This window comes from Physella acuta, unplaced genomic scaffold (assembly GCF_028476545.2).
Source record: "Physella acuta isolate Inbredline_101_S28 unplaced genomic scaffold, ASM2847654v3 ptg000932l, whole genome shotgun sequence".
Classification (NCBI taxonomy): Eukaryota; Metazoa; Mollusca; class Gastropoda; family Physidae; genus Physella; species Physella acuta.
The window spans coordinates 1-18,375 of NW_026732449.1; the positions used below are offsets into that span (position 1 = coordinate 1).

At 36.0% G+C, this 18,375-nt stretch overlaps 2 protein-coding genes across 4 annotated transcripts; one reads left to right on the forward strand and one right to left on the reverse strand.

The window, feature by feature from the left end:
- Nucleotides 1-2,145: 2,145 nt before the first annotated feature.
- LOC131953589 (E3 ubiquitin-protein ligase mib1) lies at nucleotides 2,146-6,852 on the forward strand. Of its 3 annotated transcripts, none has more exons than XM_059316824.1 (2): nucleotides 2,146-2,196; nucleotides 3,659-6,852. In XM_059316824.1, exon 2 carries the CDS (start codon nucleotides 3,680-3,682, stop codon nucleotides 5,786-5,788), a length of 2,109 nt encoding a protein of 702 aa, XP_059172807.1. In that variant the 5' UTR covers nucleotides 2,146-2,196; nucleotides 3,659-3,679; the 3' UTR covers nucleotides 5,789-6,852. The 3 variants fall into 3 exon arrangements, with proteins under 3 accessions (XP_059172807.1, XP_059172809.1, XP_059172808.1); XM_059316826.1 differs by lacking the exon at nucleotides 2,146-2,196 and adding an exon at nucleotides 2,233-2,364; XM_059316825.1 differs by lacking the exon at nucleotides 2,146-2,196 and adding an exon at nucleotides 2,943-3,063.
- On the reverse strand, nucleotides 6,223-17,927 carry LOC131953590 (uncharacterized). The gene is made up of 9 exons (XM_059316827.1): nucleotides 17,817-17,927; nucleotides 15,914-15,972; nucleotides 15,567-15,682; nucleotides 11,837-11,987; nucleotides 10,618-10,678; nucleotides 10,027-10,144; nucleotides 7,195-7,359; nucleotides 6,858-6,892; nucleotides 6,223-6,339 (listed from the first exon to the last, which is right to left on the reverse strand). Exons 1-9 carry the CDS (start codon nucleotides 17,817-17,819, stop codon nucleotides 6,316-6,318), a joined length of 732 nt encoding a protein of 243 aa, XP_059172810.1. The 5' UTR covers nucleotides 17,820-17,927; the 3' UTR covers nucleotides 6,223-6,315.
- Nucleotides 17,928-18,375: the final 448 nt, after the last annotated feature.

Below are 18,375 nucleotides of genomic sequence, written 5' to 3' on the forward strand. Positions count from 1 at the left end.
CGGTAGACATGTTTTTTTTTTGGGGGGGGGGGGGGTGACAAGAACGCTCTGTCTGACAAGAACGCTCTGTCTGACAAGAACGCTCTAGAGAAAACACAAGCGAAATAAAAACATGCACAGTAATTCGAAAAACGAAATATGACGTCGACACATTTAGCATAGAGTAGAACATAATCTCAAACCAGAGAGTGCACACAGTAATATGACGTCATTGATTCTCGCGTAAACATTGAATAAAAGGAAATTTTGTCTAATCTAAATGGTTTGCGTGAAGAGTTTCTTGCATATAATTCTTCGGGTATGGGCGAAGCCCCACCTCCCGCGTAAGAACGTCTGAGCCCCCCCCCCCCCCCTCCCCAACTAAAAAAAAATTCTTCATCGATACTCTATAATAAAATTACCGCCTAATTAATGTGTCTAATCTAAAAAGTGGTTTTCTCGCAATTTCTTTAATGCAATTCTTCGCGTAGTGGCTAAGCGCGACACCAGTGTTTCTTTCAGACTTTTTCCTCCCGGAGGTGGGGGGGGGGGGTGGTGTGTGGGGTGGGTGGGGGTGGGAGGGGTGGTGGTGGGGGTTGGTGTGTGTGGGGGGTGGGTTGGTTTTAGTTTAGAGAAAAGAGACAGCACTATCAACCTAGCGCCCGGTGTATCCTTCCTCAACGGGCCATTTTTCTCGTCTATAATAATAGTTTCGCTGTCTGTCAAGAACGCTCTGTCTGACAAGAACGCTCTAGAGAAAACACAAGCAAAATAAAAACATGCACAGTAATTCGAAAAACGAAATATGACGTCGACACATTTAGCGTAGAGTAGAACATAATCTCAAACCAGAGAGTGCACACAGTAATATGACGTCATTGATTATCGCGTAAACATTGAAAAAAAGGAAATGTTGTCTAATCTAAATGGTTTGCGTGAAGAGTTTCTTGCATACAATTCTTCGGGTAGGGGCGAAGCCCCACCCCCCGCGTAAGAACGTCTGAGCCCCCCCCCCCCTCCCCAACTCAAAAGAAATTTCCTCATCGATACTCTATAATAAAATTACAGCCTAATTAATGTGTCTAATCTAAAAAGTGGTTTTCTTGCAATGGGAAGGTAGACATGTTTTTTTTTTGGGGGGGTTGGGGGGGGAGGGGTGGAGGGGTGGGGGGGGGGTGGTGTGTAGGGGTGGGGGGTGGTGTGTGGGGGGGTGGGTTGGTTTCAGTGTTTCTTTCAGACTTTTTCCTCCCCGGAGAGGGGTGGGGGTACTTGAAATTTTCGGGGGCGGGGGTAGAATATTCTGGGAGGGGGCGGACACTGGAAAAAGTATATAATTATATTTCGTTGAATGGGACGGTAGACATGTTTTTTTGGGGGGTGGGGTGGGGGTGGGGGTGGGTGTGGGTGGGTGGGGGGGGGGTGGTGTGTGGGGTGGGGTGTGGGGTGGGGGGGGGGGTGGGGGGAGGTGTGTGTGTGGGGGGGGTTGGTTTTAGTTTAGAGAAAAGAGACAGCACTATCAACCTAGCGCCCGGTGTATCCTTCCTCAACGGGCCATTTTTCTCGTATAATATATAGTTTGTACGTTATGCAACACTTTTTAATTTTTCGTTGATGTTTGCCTGTTGCGAATATATTTAAATATATTGTATTACCAACACTTAATATTAATAGCAAAAACATATAAAAAAACGTAAATGCATTAAAAAGATAAAATATAACAAAAACTGCAACCCATATTAAAACTAAAATAAAATGGGTATGGTATTTAAAAGCCAAAAAAAAAATAAGTAAGTGATATTTAACAAACAAGAAAATAAATTCAAATAATAAACAAAATATACATACATAAATTGATAAAATAATAGAAAAAAAAAAGAATGACATGAAAACTATAACACTTAAACCTAAACATTTTAATTTGTAGATAAATAAATACATCTAAGAAAAAATAATTTATTTTATACATATAGGAATAGATCTATATATGTAATATTGATATATTTATAACTTCCCTTAAAGCCAATTAATTATCGGTAAAATATAATGTTCTAATATTCATCTGCAACGACAGTTATAGAACACGTAAACTAACTTAGGTTATTTTTAGATTATTACGTAACGAATCGGGGATTTCCAAAATGACTTGATATCTAGATCTAGGCCTAGGCTGTAAGTGTTTGTTGGATTAGTGTGTTGTTTGTTTGACCTGCTTTTAGGGTAAGGTATTTAGTATTTAGTAGGCCTAAATGAGTTTTTTGTTTGTTTTTCACTTTAATTCTAACGTGAATTGTTTGTTTTGACTTCTATCGTGTACATACTGGAATCATTTTTGTTCGGGAATGTGTTAATTTGAATACAGCTGCTTTGATTGAGTACACGAATAAAGTAAGATTTTATCAGACATTTAATTTTCTGATTACGTGTCGTCAAATGACACGTATATTTTAACTATACGTACGTCACGTAATTGTTAGGCTAACTTGTGTGAAATTTACATGCCGTTTACGACTTTAATGTTTTGTCGACATGTATTCGCGAACAGTATAATTTTCAAAATGGTGTATTAATTTAGTGCAGTAAGCATTTATGTTGTGTACATTGTCACCATCGTTAGTATTATTCGGTTTGAGAACGCTTTTTTACATAAAAATCTATACGACACATTATTTGACTGTATACGATCTGTGTTTAGGGGGTAGCAAATACATAGCTTTTTGACCATCAGCTAAATTTCCACTAACATTATGAAACTTAGATCTTTGACCGATATAGCGATTTTCTTCGCAGTTAGAAATGGGTATTTGCCAAACTATGATATGAATCAGCTATTTAAACATTTCAGCAATGTTTGGTAGATTTCGCTTAGGTGTATGCTATAAATAGCGTCATTGTTTCACCCTACTGCAGCAAGTTAGGTGTATTATTATCATTTACATCGATATCATGTTTTTATGATATAAAGTGATTTAGTTGGCCATGTGTCTTCTTCAAATACAATATCAGAAATTTCATTTATGTTTTTAATATCGTGTAGTGTACAAATATATATTAAGTAATCAACCTAATTCAAGTTAAAAAATATTGGTACGTTTTTAATAAGTATCTAAGCCTGGCTGTACAATGTGTCAAAAGTCTTATAAAACAGATGTGAAAATTATGTAATGTTTATATTTTTGCTCTCTCTCTCTCTCTCTCTCTCTCTCTCTCTCTCTCTCTCTCTCTCTCTCTCTCTCTCTCTCTCAGTTTCTCTCGTATGTAATCATCTGTTCTTTCTGTAATACTTGAGTTTTAATGTTATAAAAGCATTTGTACACAATAAAAGTTCTGTACAATAGAACCAGAATGTGTATTGATGTATAAGCAATAACGATTTAGTCATTCATCACTGTCATAGGGCTAGGGGTGGTTGTTACAAGTATTTTTCCTTCTATGTAGATAGCTTGCACCATAGCGGATCGGGATGGGTTCCATTGGTTTTTTAAATACGATTCTAGTGTAGTTAAACACTGTGTGTAACTTTGTTAGCGGAATGTAATAGCTACTTGTACTTTTATATTTACTAAATCCCTAGTTTATATACATATATATTTTCTATGTGTAAGAATTTCAAACAAGTGCTTTAATGATATATTTAAAATAATAAACGTATTTGAGCCATACTTTTATTTTCTACTCTTAGGCTAGGAACCTGCTAAACAAAATGGCACTTGCATGTGATAGAAGGTATGTTGGAGGGGATGTATGGTGTGCATGTGACAACAGTGTAGTCTGTATTAATGAAAACCAAGAAAACGACTTTGAAACAATATCACAGACCATAAGTAATTTTACACGAAGGAATCCCACCGATACAGAAATAGTACATCTGTTGATACAGGCAATATTAAATACCTGTAATACGCGAATTGATGTGTTAAGTAAAGCATGCACAAATCCCCGGGACTTTCATGAACCTATCATCAAGGCTGTCGACACTGGTAATTCGAAGATTTTGAAAACATTGCTAGAAAACAATTTTGATCCATGTAGCTATAAAAAAGTTGATACGATACCATTCCGTCTGTCGGCCATTGACCTGGCTTTACAGAGGAAGGATATTCTGTCTGCAAAATTGCTCATGCAATACGGCGCCAAACCTGATATCTATTTCGGTGTTACCGAATCAGTTGAACGTGGGAACGATGTGCATTTATTTTTCTTGCAATCCCATTTCTCAGAGGATGTTAGCAGTGTGATAAAGTTCCACAGTGCCGGGTTTCTTCATACCGCAGTGGAGAAGGGCCACACAGAAGTCATAAAATTGTTGAAACAGCTGGGAGCTGATATCAACTTGGCTATACACCAGAGAGGCACGCCATTAATGTGCGCACGTAGACCTGACGTCATTAACCTCTTGATACCGCACGGAGCCGATGTAAACGCTAAGCTTCCGGCAGAATTTAACAGCTCTACTGCATTGTTACATGCAGTCTCTGTTGGGTTCTACAGTAAATTTGTCAATTCTCAAGAAAATGTTAGTAAATCAAGTAACATGATAATGAATGATATACAAGATATAATTAAATCTCTAGTAAGCAACGGTGCAAATGTAGACGATAGAAACATCGATGGTAAAACAGCTCTTATGGTGGCTGTTGAACAAAGCGAGTATTCGGAAATTGTTGAGTTTTTAATTTCTAAACACGCCAACACCAATCTTAGAAACAAAGAAGGAAAAACAGCTTTACATTTGGCTGTTAGTAGTAGATGTAGGGCTAACATAGATGTTTTGCTGAAGTCAAAGGTAGATTTAGACGTGCAGTGTAAGTCAGGAATGACAGCTTTACATGAAGCTGTCCGGACAGGACAGAGGACAGTTGTTGTAGCCCTGATTCAACATAAAGCTGACGTGGGTTTAACCGATGCTAAAGGCAACTCCCCGCTACATCATACAGTGATTAGTGAGTGCAGTGATACTGGCATTGCAGAACTATTGTACTACGCTGGGTGTGAGTTAGATCAAAGCAATCACGACGGGTACACGCCAGTGATGCTGGCTGCTGAGAGACTACAGATGGATTATGTAAAACTGTTCTGTAAACTTGGAGCAGATGTTAATTTAATGAACAGCAAAATTGGCAAAACAGCTCTTAATTATATTTTAAACGTAAAACACAGATCAGAAACAAGGGAGATGGTGTGTGATGGAATTAGCTACCTTCTTGGTAAAATCGATAAACTCCCTAAAATAGATCCTATGAAATTTCACTTTTTAATATTTGAAGGCAGGATCGAGCTTCTTCATAAGTTTGTATGTGCGGGGTTAAAGCCAGATAACGTTGAATTGAGACTTCAAAATTATGACGGTTATAACAGTCAACAGGTGCTGTCCCCAATCGCGTTCGCTCTCTTGTGTAATGAGGTAGAAATAGCCGGGTACTTCTACGACCTAGGTTTCACGACGAAAGGCGACTTACTACTCAAAACATCTCAACAAAGTATTACAAAATTCTTAGAAAGTAAGGAGTACACCCAGGGACTACAGTTCCTGTCCGAGTTTTCGCCAAGAGCAGTGAGGCTACAGAGCATGTGTTTTCTCACCATCTCGTCTGCTGTTGGCTTTGGTAAAGAGCGGGAAACAAAAGTCGGGAGCTTAGGATTGCCGCGAGTATTTCAGAGGAAACTTCTGCTCCAGCCCGATAATCTAGCCAGCACAGGCCGAGAGAGAGGAGGCCCCAGAGACGAGTACAGGTTCCAGAAACTTCTCCTGACTTTCGACAGGTTTTGTGTAGCAGAACAACTGATACCTGGACACGTAAACACGAGATAAACACATACCATTGACTTCATGGGCTAAGCACATTTACTTGGTTTCGTTAACAAGATTTGGAATACATATGGAATTTCTACCAATGCTGAATTTTAGTATATGAATGCGTGTGTACCGTAGACTTTTATTTAAACTATAATTAGAAAACATTTAATCTATGTAAGCCTTTTTAACAAATAATATTTATTGTAACTTCAAATATCCCTGCACTCAATTACAAGTAATAAGACCGACTAATTAATTCTTTATTTCACTATTTCTATTTTTACTCTAACCAATTTATATTGTTACTGCGTTAATGTAAAAACGTCGCATGTGCATTTTTACATTGAGGACCCATTTCTGAAACAGTATATTTACACCACATATTTCAAGTGCCTGATAATATCTAGATTTTTTTCTTGTTTTTAGATTGAATAAATTTAAAAAATTAATAGTTCTTCAAATCAGATTTGCAATATATATTTATTTAAAACAATCGGAAAATCGACTAAATCATCATGAAAACCGTCCAAAGTTAGCTCACTCTATGCTTGGGCCTTTTCGCCTAGCTGTAATGAGAGAAATACATTAGATACATTAGATAAACACGTTTTCATGATGTAAGCTTATCAGACGAGTCGCTGATAAACTGTGTAGTATTTTATTTTTTATCAGTTATTTTTAGAAACACGATGGCAGCTTTTACAATAGACACGTATATAAATGGTACACATTGTGATGTTAAACTTTGTGTGTAACACATATGGATACCAGCCATGGGGGATAAGTAATAAAGTTGTAATTCATTGGGTTGCGGCTCCTGTGGGGCCGTAACTGTTGATGTAGTTTTTTTGCATGCTCTTCGGTGAGCGATTTTACCTGTGTCCCATGTCATGTGACATGGGATTATGGGTAGTTTGTCTAAAGCTTAGCGAATAAGTAAACTTTAATTCAAACCTAAATCTGTACATGTTTGATGTGTTGTGAATGGTTCACTGTGTTGCTTGGTTATGTAATTCATCACATTCCACTATTTTGTTAATATCCTATGAATTACTTTTTTTAAATTAAAAAAAAGTATACATACAGCAATCGCTTCCAGAATTTCTATTGAACCGTTTCCTGTGGATAAGATCAAGGGAATATGATACATTTTAAAATACGTGTTATAATTTAGCATCTAAAATATTAAGTAATTTACTATAACAACGATAAAAAACGAAAAAAATACAATTTTTTAGCATTTCCTAATCACAATATTTTAATTCTGTTCATATAAAACAATATCTAACTTTACTGAAAATCACTTTCTTAACTTGAAATAGAAAAAAAAAAGTTCAAAATATTTATCAGCACTAACAAATCACGCCACTGACTCTATAAATAGAGCGTTGTTGTATCTTTCATCAAACGTGAGTACTCACCGCTGATGTCCAGAGCTGAGAATTTGTCCCCGACTTCTGTCGTTGAGATGACGTCATCGCTGTTGGCGTCGAACGATTTGAACACGGTTTCTGCGTCCTGCTGAGATCCGAACTTACTGTCTGTCCATGTTTTCAAGAAGTCGGCCTTGGCCACTGACCCGTCGGCTGATGAAACAAAATCACGTGGCTATAAATTCATATGACGCGAAACCTTTTTATTGTTAAAAAACCCTACTTTTCGAAATTTCCAATTCTCAAACTTTGTGTTAAAATTTGTAATCTATTATACAATATATCAATGTTTTCATACTACCCAGATCAGCTGTGTCTTGTTTAATGTACAGCGCATACACACATATACACACAAATATATACATATATATATATATATATATATATATATATATATATATATATATATATATATATATATATATATATATATATATAATATATATATATATATATATATATATACTAGCCGTCCCGGCCAGGCCCTGCTCTGGCTTCTGTGAAAAACCTTTCTGTTAAAGACCATTACCTGTGTGTTTAGTAATCATCATAAACCCGGCATTGCCCACCCAAACCACAACCAACCAAAACAACAAAACGCAAACATAACGCTAACACAATTACAAATACAAACGAAAACAAAACCTAACAACAAACCCAACCACAACCACAAACACCAATACAAACACAAAGAAAAAACAAACAAAAAAGCAAACGAAAACAAAAACCTAACAACAAACCCAACCACAAACACCAATACCAAAAAAAAAAAAACAACGAAAAAGCAAACGAAAACAAACCAAATCCAAACGCAAAACCAACCAAAAACACAAATACAAACCCAAACAAAAAAACACAAACAAAAACGAAAAAAGAAAGAACAAAAACGAACCAAATCAAAACGCAACCACTAACGCAAACCCACCTAAACACAAAGAAAACACTAACGCGAACATAAACGCTCGGGGCGGAATCACCTGTTTTAGCTTAATGAACGACTATAGTACCCCAACTTATTCATAGTCTTTTGCACTCACTTAAACGAACGCGCCTGTTTCAATTTGATGAACAATTATAATACTCCAAGCTTATCCGTAAAATACCTACAACATTTGCACTTGATCAATCCCCGCTAATTATGTAATTATTTTTTTTTCCCCAACTCCAAAACAAAGTAATTAAAAAGTAAATTCTTGTCCACAAATGCAATGGTTTTATAAAGGGAAGTAATTGTGTTTTCCTAATTTATCAAAGGGAAGTAAGTGCTATAGGACTAAATAAAGACATAATTAGAATTTTTGCAAATGATGATATTTTTTTAAAACTTGTGTTTAATGAACATGCCGACAATTATTACTATAATTTGAAAAATGAAAATTATTTCCCAACACTTTCAATAGTAATTTTTAACTCATAAATTTAGACAAATGCGCACGATAATTGTCTAACACTTAAATCCATCCAAGACCAACGACAAACATATGCATTACATACAGAACTGAGCTTTATATATTATATATATATATATATATATATATATATATATATATATATATATATATATATATATATATATATATATATATATATATATATATATATATATATATATATATGCGTGTGTGTGTGTATGTATTCACCTACATATACCCCTCATCAGAGTTTCTTCCAGGCATATCTTCCGCGGGGGGGGGGGGGGGGGGGGGCACTCTAGTCACCCCCCCCCCCCCACCCCTCTCCGAAGAAAGTCTACCGCTCCCCCCCCCCCCCCCCCCCCCACCAAAACAGTGACCGTCTACAGTTCTACAAACGATATAAACTTCTATAAATGTACACAATAATACACGTAATGGTTACATTACACAGGTGATAGACTGGTGTAACACACTGGGAATTACCGATTTTACTTGTTAATTAGGTCAACGGAGAACCGATAGAACTCAGATTCATTTTCTTAAATACATAAAACAATGTTGGTAAAATTAATTTATTTCAATAATTACATATTTCAATGCTTTAGATGTAAAAAAAAAAAGAAAAGAAAACCCACGGATAAACGAAACTAAAAAACTAAAAATAGCTTTTATGACACGTTGAAAGTTTGAGAGGGGGGGGGGTGCAAATCGAAAGTTTGTCCCCGGTATTGAGTCCAATTCACCCTCCCCCCCCTTTTTCCTTTTCGACAGCGAGTGTTTACCTTTTGTGTCTGTTCAATTGATCGAACATGGTTGGCAATTTTTGTCATTCAAGAAATGATAAAAATCAATGTATACATTTAAAATATCAATGTGTTGTTTTTTATCAATTGACTTGAGCTATCAGATAGATAGAGAGAGAGAGAGAGAGAGAGAGAGAGTGAGAGAGAGAGAGAGACGGGAGACAGAAAGAGAGAGATAGAGAGAGAGAAAGTGCGTGTATGCCATAAGCTTGAAGAAGATAGTCTAAAACATAACGTATAATGACATACGCTCGAAAGTCATTGCCTATAATTATTTATACCAACTCAGTGTAATTCATTGGTCTATACTTTATTGTCAACTTAGCTGCAGACTTTCAGGTACGATTTTAATTTTAGTATTAAATGTTATTGTATAATTCGTATTAGCCAACCTAGATCCAAATTTGTTTAATGCATGGGTTTTTTGTTTTTATAATCGGTGGATCAGTTTTTTTATCACACGCTTGACTACCATAGTGATCTTTCTACTGATTAGCGAGCATAGATGTAGGCTACACGTAATGTTCCACCTACCTGTAGTTTTAAATGATTTAAACAGTTAAACGACCCTAGATGTAGGCTACACGTAATGTTCCACCTACCTGCAGTTTTAAATGATTTAAACAGTTGGGAGAACTCGGTTTTAGTCAAGTGCTGGTCGTTGTTGTTGTCCTTCTCAACTCTCTCAAATAGGATGACGAAGGGGACTTCGTGATACACCTAGCATAAGTAAACAAATAGTTTGTCATAACTAGCAAAAGTTAACAAATGGATTGTTATACACCTAGCAGAAGTGAACAAATGAAATGTCATACGAGTAGTATAAGTTAACTGGCATGTTATAACTAGCATAAGTTAACAAATGGAATTTCATACACTTAGCAGAAGTTAACACATGGAATGTCATACACTTAGCAGAAGTTAATTAATAGAATGTCATACATCTTGCAGACGTTAACAAATGGAATGTCAAAACTAGCAGAAGTTAACTGTAATGTCATAACTTGCAGAATTTAACAAATGGATTTTTGACAACTAGCAGAAGTTAACTGGAATGTCGCAACTAGCAGAACTGGACAAGATGAATGTGATACACCTAGCAGAAGAACACACAAGATGTGATTCCCCCAAGCAGACGCCCGTTGCTGTGATGCTGTTTCATTGTAAACATGTATCAAATAAGTTAGACTTACATCTGAGTACTTGATCATGAACTCCTGTGCCTGAACAGTTCCATCCCCGTTCAGATCAAACCTGAAAGTCAACAACTATGGTAAACATCGTCGTTTTCATTAGACAAAAACGCAAAATATTCCTGCACATGGAAAATGATTAATGGTAAAAATAAAATGCACGTTCTCGCTGCACATTTTAAGTGAAAATATATATATATATATATATATATATATATATATATATATATATATATATATATATATATATATATATATATATATTATATATTCGGTTTAGTATGTTCCTTTTTACTTTCTCGTATATACGTAGTATAGAGAAAGTATTGTAATCGTGCAAAAAAAAAAATCGAGATTTTTACAAATCTCGACGTTTTACACCTCACTGATACGGAAAAACATAATTTTGCAATCTTGTCCGTATGTCTGTGTGTGTGTGTGTCTGTGTGTGTGTCTGTCCGTGTGTAAACACGATAACTTGAGTACCGTTACAGCTAGGTTGATGAAATTTCATATATAAGTATTTTATCAAAATCGTAGATCCGTATCAACTTTTGAGCGATTTCCGATAACCGGAAGTGGTACTTTTCCTACTTTGAATTTTTTAAAAGCCTATAACTTGAGTACTATTTCAGATAGATAAATGAAATTTCACATGTAAGTAAAAGATCTAATTCTCTACCTTCTGTTAAATTTTGAGTAATTTCCGTTGACTGGAAGTAGTAATTTACGCTACTTCCGATTTCTCAAAAAACTAATGTAAATTTTTAAAGTACTAATAATATTGCGCACTATTATACGCGTTTTTTATTCGGCGTTTGCTTGGTGCGCAATGTTTTTTTTTTATGAGATTCTATTCTATTTTTAAAAGTTTAAGTATTTAAAATGGATTAAAAATCATAACTATATCCCCAGTTACCATCCCCTGTTGTTTTATATAAGAATATTCGAGAAAGTTTAGGGGAGATCACTACCGGTTTATTTTGTTCCCGCTTGGAAGCCCTATGGGACTAATCCAAAATAGCGCTCTGTGGATTTATTATAAAAACATATTTTCAAATATTTTCTGTAATGTGAAAATATTGTATTAAATTAGAAAAGAAATCTCTTGACGAGATCCCAACATCATGTGTATGAGTACATGTATTATAAACATTATGAATTAATTTTTAAAAAAAAACATTTCTTGACGAGATCCCAACATCATGTGCGTGAGTACCTGGCGTAGATGTTGTTGTCGTCCACACGGTCGATGTAACCGTTGCCATCAAGGTCAGCCAGAAAGAAATAAGCCTCGCACGTCTCCTGGTTGTATCCGGTCAAGGTCGCCCACACGCCCGTGAACTCTGACTTGCTGACCTGGTCGTTATCTGGGCAGTAGGGTGAGAGTTATCTGGGCAGTAGGGTGAGAGTTATCTGGGCAGTAGGGTGAGAGTTATCTGGGCAGTAGGGTGAGAGTTATCTGGGCAGTAGGGTGAGAGTTATCTGGGCAGTAGGGTGAGAGTTATCTGGGCAGTAGGGTGAGAGTTATCTGGGCAGTAGGGTGAGAGTTATCTGGGCAGTAGGGTGAGAGTTATCTGGGCAGTAGGGTGAGAGTTATCTGGGCAATAGGGTGAGAGTTATCTGGGCAGTAGGGTGAGAGTTATCTGGGCAGTAGGGTGAGAGTTATCTGGGCAGTAGGGTGAGAGTTATCTGGGCAGTAGGGTGAGAGTTATCTGGGCAGTAGGGTGAGAGTTATCTGGGCAGTAGGGTGAGAGTTATCTGGGCAATAGGGTGAGAGTTATCTGGGCAGTAGGGTGAGAGTTATCTGGGCAATAGGGTGAGTTATCTGGGCAGTAGGGTGAGAGTTATCTGGGCAGTAGGGTGAGAGTTATCTGGGCAGTAGGGTGAGAGTTATCTGGGCAGTAGAGTTATCTGGGCAGTAGGATGAGAGTTATCTGGGCAGTAGGGTGAGAGTTATCTGAGCAGTAGGGTGAGAGTTATCTGGGCAGTAGAGTTATCTGGGCATTAGAGTTATCTGGGCAGTAGGGTGAGAGTTATCTGGGCAGTAGGGTGAGAGTTATCTGGGCAGTAGGGTGAGAGTTATCTGGGCAGTAGGGTGAGAGTTATCTGGGCAGTAGGGTGAGAGTTATTAGATAGAGATGTCAGTACAGAGGGATATTTAGATAGAGCTGTAAGACAGTACAGTGGGATATTTAGATATAGCTGTAAGACAGTACAGTGGGATATTTAGATATAGCTGTCAGACAGTACAGTGGGATATTTAGATAGAGCTGTCAGATGAAGGTACTGTGGGATATTTAGATATAGCTGTACGACAGTACAGTGGGATATTTAGATAGAGCTGTCAGACAGTACAGTGGGATATTTAGATAGAGCTGTTAGACAGTACAGTGGGATATTTAGATACGGCTGTCAGATGAAGGTACAGTGGGATATTTAGATAGAGCTGTCAGACAGTACAGTGGGATATTTAGATACGGCTGTCAGATGAAGGTATAGTGGGATATTTAGATAGAGCTGTCAGACAGTACAGTGGGATATTTAGATAGAGCTGTCAGACAGTACAGTGGGATATTTAGATACGGCTGTCAGATGAAGGTACAGTGGGATATTTAGATAGAGCTGTCAGACAGTACAGTGGGATATTTAGATAGAGCTGTCAGATGAAGGTACAGTGGGATATTTAGATAGAGCTGTCAGACAGTACAGTGGGATATTTAGATAGAGCTGTTAGACAGTACATTGGGATATTTGATAGAGATGTCAAAAGGTACAGTGGGATATTTAGATAGAAAAGTAAGACAGTGCAGTTTGATATTTAGATATAGCTGTAAGACAGTACAGTGGGATATTTAGATAGAGGTGTAAGACAGTACAGTGGAATATTTAGATAGAGCTGTTAGACAGTACTGTGGGATATTTAGATAGAGATGTAAGACAGTACAGTGGGATATTTAGATAGAGCTGTTAGACAGTACAGTGGGATATTTAGATAGAGATGTAAGACAGTACAGTGGGATATTTAGATAGAGCTGTCAGACAGTACAGTGGGATATTTAGATAGAGCTGTAAGATGACAGTACAGTGGGATATTTAGATAGAGCTGTAAGATGACAGTACAGTGGGATATTTAGATAGAGCTGTCAGACAGTACAGTGGGATATTTAGATAGAGCTGTCAGACAGTACAGTGGGATATTTAGATAGAGCTGTCAGATAGTAAAGTGGGATATTTAGATAGAGCTGTCAGACAGTAAAGTGGGATATTTAGATAGAGCTGTCAGACAGTAAAGTGGGATATTTAGATAGAGCTGTCAGACAGTAAAGTGGGATATTTAGATACAGCTGTCTATAGCCCACGTAACAGTGACAGTAAAAATAGAGTTAATATAGCAGTGTTTGGCCTACTCAATTCTACTATTAACGATGTACTTAATATACTTGTTTTTGACCTACATACTCGTGACACTAACACTTGACTTTAATTAGAAGCTGATGACCTGGTTATAGACCAGTCTGTAGCTCGCTAGTCTGCATGACCTTTTTTTTGAAACAGTTAAACTATCGGTCTTTGACCTCATTTGTTATCTATCTAAACTGATCTAGTAAGATCTAGACTGTGACTCATTCGTGTAAGAAAAGTTTCAATAGACATACAGATGGTAGTTAAATAGTATATTAGGGTCAATGCTACAACTACATTACACCATGGAATGTGTACTTTTAATTTTTTTAAATCGCATTTTATTCACAAATATTCACGTTCAGACTTTGAATGTTGAGCTTAGAGTCATGGTTAACTTGTACATTGTGTCTAGTTTGAATTTTAAAAATTTGAATTTGAATTGAGGTCTACTAGCCCGACCTAAAAATTAGGACATATTGGCTCGAACCTAACCTAAAACTTAAAACTTAAGGACCCGGACCAACCTAAAAGTTAAACCTTAAGCTCCTGGTACAACCTAAAACCAAAAACTTAAGGCTATAGTTCTTCTTTAATCCCTAAAACGTACGGTCCTTGCCCAAATCTAAAACCTAAAACTTACAATCCTGGTCCCATCTAAAACCTAAAACTTACGGTCCTGATTCCATCTAAAACCTAAAACTTACAGTCCTGGTCCCATCTAAAACCTAAAACTTACGGTCCTGATTCCATCTAAAACCTAAAACTTACGGTCCTGGTCCCATCTAAAACCTAAAACTTACGGTCTTGGTCCTATCTAAAACCTAAAACTTACTGTCCTTGCCCAAATCTAAAACCTAAAACTTACGATCCTGGTCCCATCTAAAACCTAAAACTTACGGTCCTGGTCCCATCAAAAACCTAAAACTTACGGTCCTGGTCCAATATAAAACCTAAAACTTACGGTCCTGGTCCCAACTAAAACCTAAAACTTACGGTCCTGGTCCCATCAAAAACCTAAAACTTACGGTCCTGGTGCCATCTAAAACCTAAAACTTACAGTCCTGGTCCCATCTAAAACCTAAAACTTACAGTCCTGGTCCCATCTAAAACCTAAAACTTACGGTCCTGGTTCCATCTAAAACCTAAAACTTACGGTCCTGGTCCTATCTAAAACCTAAAACTTACGGTCCTTGCCCAAATCTAAAACCTAAAACTTACGACCCTGGTCCCATTTAAAACCTAAAACTTAAGGTCCTGGTCCCATCTAAAACCTAAAACTTACGGTCCTGGTCCTATCTAAAACCTAAAACTTACGGTCCTTGCCCAAATCTAAAACCTAAAACTTACGACCCTGGTCCCATCTAAAACCTAAAACTTAAGGTCCTGGTCCCATCTAAAACCTAAAACTTACGGTCCTGGTCCTATCTAAAACCTAAAACTTACGGTCCTTGCCCAAATCTAAAACCTAAAACTTACGGTCCTGATTCCATCTAAAACCTAAAACTTACGGTCCTTGCCCAAATCTAAAACCTAAAACTTACGGTCCTGGTCCATAAACTCATAGATATTGGCCAGCTCCTCTGGGGCGATGGAGCCGTCGCTGTTCTGATCAGCCTTGATGTACAACATGTTGATGATGCCCATCATATCGATGTTGCTGGGATACGGTCGACAGGTGAGTAAATAATATTGCAATAATCTTAAAATCATAATCTTTAATCTTTAATCTTGATATTTGGAGTGAATGCCTAATGAATTACTAACAAGATGTAAGCGTACAACTTGAGACAATAAAGAAATAGAAACGGAACAAGCTACAGTTATAAATTTAAATGAGAACACAATCATGGTTCAGAGAGTAGATAAAAAGTCCAAAAAAAAACCTCACTCTGTTTGGGCATTGACCACTCTGGCGAGACAAAAGACTGCTAAAACAATTGGAGATCTCTGGTAAAATACAAAAACTTCACATTATTAACTCCTTATTTAAACAGCAAATTTAAAAATTCGTTTTTAGCAATAACCTCAATTCAAACAATGTATTTACATTTTTGGTGACAATAGAAAAACTAATATTATTTAACAGTTACGAACGTTAAATGAGAGCTAGTGTTTGTGTAAATGTGTTGTCAGTGTAAAATCTGTATCGTTTCGTTGTCATAAGATCAATCAGTCAGTATGTTTTCTGAAAAAAGATGGTATTTGGAACACTGCAAGACATTTTCTAAACAACGCCCACCAATGATTTGTTGAGGTGTTGTTTATACTGACTTAAAAATAGTTTTGTATTAAGTGTTATACCGTAAAACAAAGGAAATCAGAACTTTGTGAAGTCGTCTAAGTCATGTTTTTATAAGTTTGAAAATTTTTTTTTAATAGATGAACATTCACGCGATAATATATTTAAGATCTTTGATATCATAAGCAATTCAGGCAAGGAATAGATAACTGTCCTATAAACAGTTTAGAATTCTTAGCATGCATAGTGCTATCTACTTTCTTTCATCAGATTTTAAACTCAAAGCGTCACTTTATCAACAAACATATTCCTTCTCTAATTATTCTTATCAGGTTCGTTGGACTTAGGTTTTAAACAATGATTTTCATTAATGATAATATCTTCATAAAATAATAATTTTTGAAACAAGCAAGGTGGCAAGATTTATGTCAGACACGCTATTGCTTTTATTTAAACGAAAATTGACATCACTTCACTGATGACAAAAATGTGCGAGTTCAATATTCAAACTTTCCGATGTATGAGTTGACTATTTTTGTATCTGTGAATTGTGCGATTCCCCAATTACGTAATAGTGACATATAACTTGTTTTGACGTATTGTCGTTTAAAATTAGAGTCCCCACGTATCTATCAACGATAATCCAATTAACATCGATCATATGTAAATTTAATGATTTAATTAATGTGTACTTAATGAGCCAAAGTCAACAACTAGATAAGCCACATAATTAGGTATTACGCCAAGAGCATAGAGCCCATTTAATGAGGAAGTAATAAAGTCATCGTTGGATTTAGAACTATATTTCACAATTAGGGATGGGTTTTTCCAAACTTTAAATAATTATCATTAAAAAAGTTTTTTTAAAAACCCACGTTTTCTGATTGAACTAAAAAGTAGAAAATAAATGCTATACATCACAATAATGCAAGCGATCACTCTACTATAAGCGATCACAAACTGCGTGCGCATTATGACAAAAAAATAAAAAACGTTAGGCGCCGATGTAAAAGCTTTTTATCGGTCATTGTTAATATAAGATGTTATATAAAAAGTTATAAAAGTTATATTACTATTGATTAGATAATACTATTGAGTTTTATTAGGGAGCTTGTAGAGAGTCAACAGTATTAAAAACTGTAAGAAAATCACGTGTTTGTTCAACCGTGACACGACTACATTATGACTAAATAAGGTAATGTGTATATGGTACACGTATTTTACATGGTATGCTTATAATTGTAGTGTATTATACATTACTTTAGCATGATATGTTTCGTTTTACTTTAAATTTAAAACATTAAAAAATGGATTATTGTGCTTTGGTGCTTTAACTTTGATATTATATTTTACTCTCCCCACTAAAGGCTATATTAGGCATCAGTTGGTCCCCTACACTTACTCATGTTTGTTGAGGTTTAGATCCTGCCTGGATCAAACATCAGTTTTGTTTTATTTATTTAAAAAGAAGCGTTAAGTTAATCAAAATATACCAGAGTGCACATCTAGCTATTTATTAGCATTAGATTTACTTTAAATAATTACGACTTACCATTTTTCTAGTCCAACCTCTGCCTTAAAAATGTAAAATAATACATTAGTTTTACTATAGATGTTATGCTGTTAGATTTTAAAAATTGTTCTTCGTTTGTTTAAATGAAACATAGCCCCATTCAATGTATTAAAAGTTTAATGAATCTTTTATTAGATCTTGCAACTGAAACCATAAGCCATTAAGCAAAGTTTCGATTAATTGATTACATCATTAATTAGTGCATGATAAGGTGGTGTGTTTGGTCATGTCAGACATTGCTTATCTTTCAACCTCTCTTTGTTGCTTGTGTTCTACGGTCCTGGTTTTTTCAACTATGTAATCTTACTGAAAAAAAGTTCCGGTATGTTTGATGATAATTTTTTAATAAAAATACTAAACTAAAATAAATTCTTGTTAAAAAATCTAATATTTAATAATCTAAATTAATGTATTTTTAAAGACTTTTTTACAAGAGTTAACACAGAGAAAACGTTTGTTTCTGCTAATTAAATAGTAATCATTATTGAACTGAAATGTAATGCGAATAGTCTAAAAGATTGTCCAGAAACATGATAAA